General features: G+C 27.5%; 1 protein-coding gene across 2 annotated transcripts; it reads right to left on the bottom strand.

The window, feature by feature from the left end:
- Window positions 1–1,971: 1,971 nt before the first annotated feature.
- Window positions 1,972–5,311, bottom strand: SUFE2 (sulfur E2). Of its 2 annotated transcripts, none has more exons than XM_079081526.1 (2): window positions 4,569–5,311; window positions 1,972–2,158 (listed from the first exon to the last, which is right to left on the bottom strand). In XM_079081526.1, the coding sequence occupies exons 1-2, from the start codon at window positions 5,206–5,208 to the stop codon at window positions 2,154–2,156; spliced, it is 645 nt and encodes a 214-aa protein (XP_078937652.1). In that variant the 5' UTR covers window positions 5,209–5,311; the 3' UTR covers window positions 1,972–2,153. The 2 variants fall into 2 exon arrangements, with proteins under 2 accessions (XP_078937652.1, XP_078937651.1); XM_079081525.1 differs by lacking the exon at window positions 1,972–2,158 and adding an exon at window positions 2,323–2,415.
- Window positions 5,312–6,814: the final 1,503 nt, after the last annotated feature.

Here is a 6,814-nt window from a genome sequence, read left to right on the forward strand (position 1 = left end):
AAATGTAATAAGATAATTTATTTTTATTACTATAAAAACATTTAAAATTGGGTACATCCATATAAGTTTTTGTAGAATATAAAGAATCCATTTTTATATCACACATAATTATTGGTTCTCAACAATAAATTCATATCATATAAAAAATCATTTGTTTTAATTTGTCATTATCACCAACAATTTGGAACAATAATTGTAAACTCCTTTCATCAAAATCAATAATAAAAAACTCCATCGATGTTATTTACAACAAAATAAGCGATAGAAACTAACATAGTATATACATAGCATAAAATACATGTTGAATAATGTTCTCTTGTACATAAAATATATTTTCTTAACATAAAAAGAGAGAGACAACATAAAGATAAATACATGTTAACAAAGTTAATTGTTCTAACTGATAAATAGTTTGATGGATGATTTACCAAAAGCTCATGAGAAGTTATTATCAATCCCACTTCATCATCATGTGACTATAGAAAGATGCATAACACATAAACTTAAAAAATGATCTCAAGTATATATTTACAAACATACCTAAATTTAAACCTTGGTTAATATATAAAACTTTATATGCACCCAATTTGAGTTTACATTAATTTATATTTGGAAAAGTTGCAATTGCTTTTTTACATCCATGGAACCACTCACATAACTCTTCAAACCCTACAAATATAATCTATAATTTTGTGTTGACATACATGCAATATGTAATCTACAAATTTCTTATATAGGCAAAATATTTCATTTCACTCATCAATTAAATAACATGATTTGAAGAGTTTTAAGAGTTACAAATCATAATATTTTTAATTAATCATAAATTAATTTGTATAAGTTGAATAGTCTTGGGAGTTTCAAATGCATGAGGTTCAAGGAAAATTAGTCTTGGGAGTTTCAAATGCATGGGGTTCAAGGAAAAATGTTAGCTTTATAAGATACTAGGCGAATCCCCGCGCGTTGCGCGATAATAGAATTATATAGTTAAAATAATAACTTTTACCAAATTATTATTTAATATTCTAATTTGAATCAAAATGTTAGTAGTAAAGCAAACATATAGTTAACATATTAATTTTATTAAACATTATAGTTTAATTTTTAAGTCATTGTGATATATACAATTATTTGATAATTTTATAAACCGTTTAAAATTGTGTAAATTATATATCAAATGAATGATAATATAACGGGTAACAAAACGTATGAACAAAAATATGAACTGCAACTTTTAGTAACATAAAAATAGGAAAACATATATTATAACATTTGTATTAAAAAAATATATATACAACGAATAATAAAAAAATATGAAAAATAAACACTAACTTTTAATAACATAAAAACACTAAAACATCTATTATAACATTTATATTAACTCTTCATATTAAATCACAAATCTCTTCAAATACATTAATGTTTTTAATGAGCAAAACTTTACAACCTTATAAAAGAAAGGAAAATAAAAAGTTATTAGTGATTACTAATTAATAATCATAAGTTAAAAACTCTTGAGTTGTAACTAATAAATATACATAAATTAGAAAACTCTTGAGTTGTAGTGTGAGTTTCAAATGAATGCGGTACTTGAAAATGTATATTTATTATTATTATTATTATTATTATTATTATTATATTCGTCTAAATAATTGGTTTTGATGCATCATTTTAATCCCTTCAACTATTAAACATAAAGATATTTAATTATAAATTTATAACATACATAGGTGCATATACATGTTAAACAAATCACATATAATATATATATTTTCGTAAATGTCATATGTAATTCTTGTCGTAGTAATATTGATATATTACTTTCATATGAAGAACATATCATGATAAGTTTATCATAATTACATATGAAATGTTCAAAATTATGTTATCTTTTAAATATGTTGTGTAGGATAACCCAACAAAAGAATAATAGAAAATAAACATAATCAAAATAGAAAAACTACAATCAAATAAATAAGAGCATTGGGTGGTTGAATATATAAATAAAGATGTTACATAAACATACATTTAAATTAAAAGAAAAAACTAACATTCGTCAACTTTGCTCAAAGAAAAAAACCTATATCCATTTTATGAATCTTCTTTCTTCATTTAACACCATTTAACCATAGAAACTTGATGACAATTCTTCACTAACCTGCAATCAAAATATTTTTCTTGAAAAAGAAGAATCATAAAGATATTTCAAGCAAAACATTGATGTTTGGAGAGTCACATTCAAGATTGAGTAATACACACAAATCACATATAAAGATTAAATGAGAAACTGAATATAAAGAAAGAATAGAAAAGCTTCATTTGTTTTGGTTGAAAGAAAAAATCATATTACAATTACCATTGATGCGACATAACCCATTTCTTCAAATCATCATATTTGGATCGTGAATGCTTCAACTATATGAAAACTTTTGAATCACAATATCTTCAAATCCTTCTTACATGTAAGATTTTATATAACACAAAAGACACAAAAGATTGGCCTTTTTATAGTAAATTTTTCACTAAATGCTAATTAAACATAATATAAGTTATAAAGCTTTTGAGTGTTAAATCATAATTAAGAAAACTTTTGAGTTGCATTAGTTAAAAAAGGGGGTTTCAAATGAATGTGGTTTGAGGAAGTTAAAAAAGAGGGTTTCAAATGCATGAGATTCAAGAAAAAATGCTAGCTTTATAAGTATGTATGATGTAAACATTAAGTATTTTTTTAAATAGAATTTTGAAATAAAGAATAAAGAAACCTATTAAATATAATTATTATCATATTTATTACATTTAAGACTTTACATATATAAATATATAAGTATTATGTGGCTTTTTAATTTAAAATTTGAAAAACTCCAAAAATTGACATGTGGATATTATTTATTTCAAAAATATAATAAAATGACAAGTGTTAAAACTCATTAGAGATTGACATGTGGCAAAATGAATCTTCATTTATTATAGTTGATATATTAAATACTTACAAATTACAAAGTTGTTAAAAAAAATACAATATTACAATTCATATGCTTTTCTAAATTAATGATACATTATTTTATTACATAATCAATTTTTTTTAATTCTATTTAAAATTAACACCCGTGGGTTCCACGAATTTTAACCTAGTGTAGTTATAAAATATTAATATAATCTAAGGTTGTCAAAATCAAGATCTTGATCGTAGGATTGTACGATCCTAGTTTGAAAAATGAGTCAGATCGTATACAGATCATATTTGGTATAAGATTGTAAGTAATATCGTAAGATCGTAGATAGAATCGTAGAATCAGGATCCGATCAGATCCTACCTCCTCTTGATTTTTTTTAAATGAAAAAAAAAACTACAATTTTATGTCATTTTTTTTCCTTTATCGGTTTACCGTTTATTATTTGTGTTGTAAGTTGTGACTAATGTTTTAAAGTTTTTATAGCTTTTGAACGGAAAACTGAATATTTGAGATACTTTTAATGTTTTAAAATTATGTTTTACTAGGTGTAAGACTCATGTATTACATGAGTTAATTAGAAAAAATTAAATATAAAGGTCTAAATATTTCAGAACTTTTGATTTATAAGAAAATAAGAAAAATAATGAATTATTAAAATTGATTTTTTTATCTTTTAAAGTTAAATAAATAAACAAAATAAACTAATGAGCTTTAATTTGGAAATTTTGAAATAAAAAGGTAAGTTCATTAATGAAATTGATATTCATTTATTACTACATTTATTGTAATTATTACATTAAAGTATTATGTAAAATTTATTAAAATAGAAAAACTCATAAAATGACTTGTGGAAATGAAAATTAATTCAAAATAACCACAAAATGATATTTGGCAAATTGAATGAGAGTGTGACATGTGACAAAAAACCTTCATTTATTAGAGTAGATTTTGTGGGATCTTAAGATCCCGATCCCCATCTTGCAAACTAAAAAACGATCCTACGTGGGATCCCGATCTCGACAACCTTGATATAATAAAAAAAAAGACACTTAATCTATTCTAATAAATGAATGTTTTTTTGCCACATGTCACACTCTCATTCAATTTGTCAAATGTCATTTTGTGGTTATTTTGAATTATTATTTTTTTCCATATGTCATTTTATGAGTTATTCTATTTTATTAAATTCAACATAATATTTTAATGTAATAATTGCAATAAATATAGTAATAAATGGATATAAATTTCATTAATAAACTTACCCTTTAATTTCAAAATTCTCAAATTGAAGTTCATTAGTTTATTTTGTTTATTTATTTAAATTTAAAAGATAAAAAACATTTCAATTATAATAATTCATTATTTTTCTTATTTTCTTATAAATTCAAAGTTCTCAAACATTTTGACTTTTATATTTATTTTATTTTTAAATTAACTCATTTATTATATGGATTGACAACTACAACTAGTGATTTTAATATAAAAAAAATAATATAGTGAACTATTTAAATACAACAATTTAATTCAATCAAAATAAACCGAAAAGAAAAACTAATGCTATGCTAATTGACTTTTCTTATTTTAACTATTGTAGTAAAGGAAGAGAGGGATCACCATAAGTCTCCATGATCAAAGCTTTGGTTCTTCTCTGCATGCTGAGCAACACATTATGCCATGTATTAACTCTAGAACTAGCCCTAATCGGCAATATTCCCACATTCATTTCCCCTAAATCATCAAGTCTGATTCCAATAACTTCGCCGGCCGCCGCCCCATCCAATAACCAAATCAAACAGTAGCAGAAACCTTTTGTAATTTCCGAATCGCTATCCACTCTAAATCTCATTGTTCCATCGACATCCATCATCACCTCCAGCCACACTTGAGCTGTACATCCGGTGACTCTGTTTGATTCCACCCTACCTGACTCTTCGAACTCCGGGAGGAGACTTGCGTAGTGTATCAACCGTTTCACTCTGTCGATTGGCTCCGGTAAGGATTTGAATTCGGAAACCATAATCTCGAGCTTCTCGCCGACTGTGAGTGAATTCGAGAAATTTGGAGGATCAGGCGGTGTTACGTGTTTTGGATGGGAGATTTGGAGGGATCTGGTGGAAATGGAGCGTAGATTTGATTTGTTTCGTTTGTATTGGATGCGCGAAAGGTTAGGATTAGATGAATTTGATGGTGGTGGTGGAAGAATAAAGCGTGTTGGTGATCTGAAGACGGCGGCGGAGGTGGAGGCGGAGTTCATTTCAGATGGTGGTTAGTGACAGTTTTTTAGATGAAGATAACGGCCGGAATCAGTTGGTAGGTGATGGTACGACGGAGGAGAGACGGCGGAGGAGAGGGAGAATGGTCCTTGAAGTGTGGAGCCTGTCAGAAGAGGAGTGGATTATATATAGGATTCTGCATAACAAATTAAATAAAAATTAGTTTTTAAATAGAAAATATTTGAATTAAATAAAAGGTTATATTAAAAAAATTAAAATAATCAGAAAATTATAGGAGCCAGAAGAATATTCTAGCATGATTTGGTGTTCTACTCTGACCACTGTATACTAATCATCTAAAATATTTACATTTTAGATTATTTAATAATTTCTTTAAATAAATATTATGTAAATGTTACTTATGGTTTCCAATTTTCAGTATTTTATAACTTTACTTGCAGACAAATTGATCTCTATTGATTACCAACATGTTTATACGATTTAAAGCCGATATATATTTCTATTTTGTATTATAACATAAGAAAAAATTGGTTTGATTTTGATTTTGTTTTATTTTTAAAAATAAGATTAATTGTGAAGAAGTAAGAAACCCTTAGGCTCGAGGGTATGATGCCGTAAAAACCACTCCTTCCTCTGCCACGTAAACATTATATTGGTGTCATGTCAGTTTTCCCACATAAAATATGATTTTTTGCCACAAACTTGGTGTGGTATACAAAAGAGGGAGAAGAGAGAGAGAAATAATTGGATATATATATATATATATATATACACGGAGAGAGAGAGAGAGAGAGAGAGAGAGAGAGAGAGAGAGAGAGAGAGAGAGAGAGAGAGAGAGAGAGAGAGAGAGAGAGAGAGAGAGAGAGAGAGAGAGAGAGAGAGAGCACGACACTATTTAGGTAAAGAGAGAAAAATGTGGTTCCTACCGCGGGTGCGGTGTTTTGGGTGATGATGTCGCAGAATCGCGGGTAAAACCGCATCCATTGTCCCACTCCCTCTCGTATCAATTGTAATGTTGAAAATAGATGTGATTTTAAATAATTATCTTTTCACTTTAGTTATGTATTTCTCAATCCTAAATTTTAGTCATGGTAATCACTTTTAAAGAGGATTTGATCCCTTGCTAAATAGATATTTATCTTCCATCGGACTTATGTATTTGTTCATATTAAAATGTATCGAGATGTAGAGTTTATATATATATATATATATATATATATATATATATATATATATTTTGATATTTTCTTATTATAAAAGGTGTAGTTATAATAATATATGTGTGATTGTGTGGGTTTGCAAATGGAATGTGTTGAATGTGGTATCGTCATTGCTTACATTTTAGCTGTCCCACTCAAAAGACTCTATATAAAGGCTGCTCTTTCATTTATTTTTAAAATTTATATTTATATTTTTCTCTATAACAAAGTAACGACCAGCTAGTCGACTATTTTTTTTTTTTTTTTTGGAAAGGGAACTTCCCTAACGAGGGTTTCCGGGCCAGCTTTCGCGCACCGACTAATCCCCCGCTGCAAACATGAGGCTTTGCCTCATGCCCTGGAGTCACTGCAGGCGAACCTCCATGACCACAAAGGCTGAGTAGTGCCAGGATTTGAACATGGGTCA

This window comes from Lactuca virosa, chromosome 3 (genome assembly GCF_052849685.1).
Source record: "Lactuca virosa cultivar CGN04683 chromosome 3, Lactuca_virosa_CGN04683_v6, whole genome shotgun sequence".
NCBI classification, from domain to species: Eukaryota; Viridiplantae; Streptophyta; class Magnoliopsida; order Asterales; family Asteraceae; genus Lactuca; species Lactuca virosa.

What these genes read in the sequence shown, in the direction of transcription:
- SUFE2 (XM_079081525.1), bottom strand. Translation starts at nt 5,208, where the DNA reads ATGAACTCCGCCTCCACCTCCGCCGCCGTCTTCAGATCACCAACACGC. An exon ending in TTTGATCATGGAGACTTATG is followed by an intron (nt 2,416 to 4,568) that starts GTGATCCCTCTC and finishes GTTTTCATATAG; the next exon opens with TTGAAGCATTCACGATCCAA.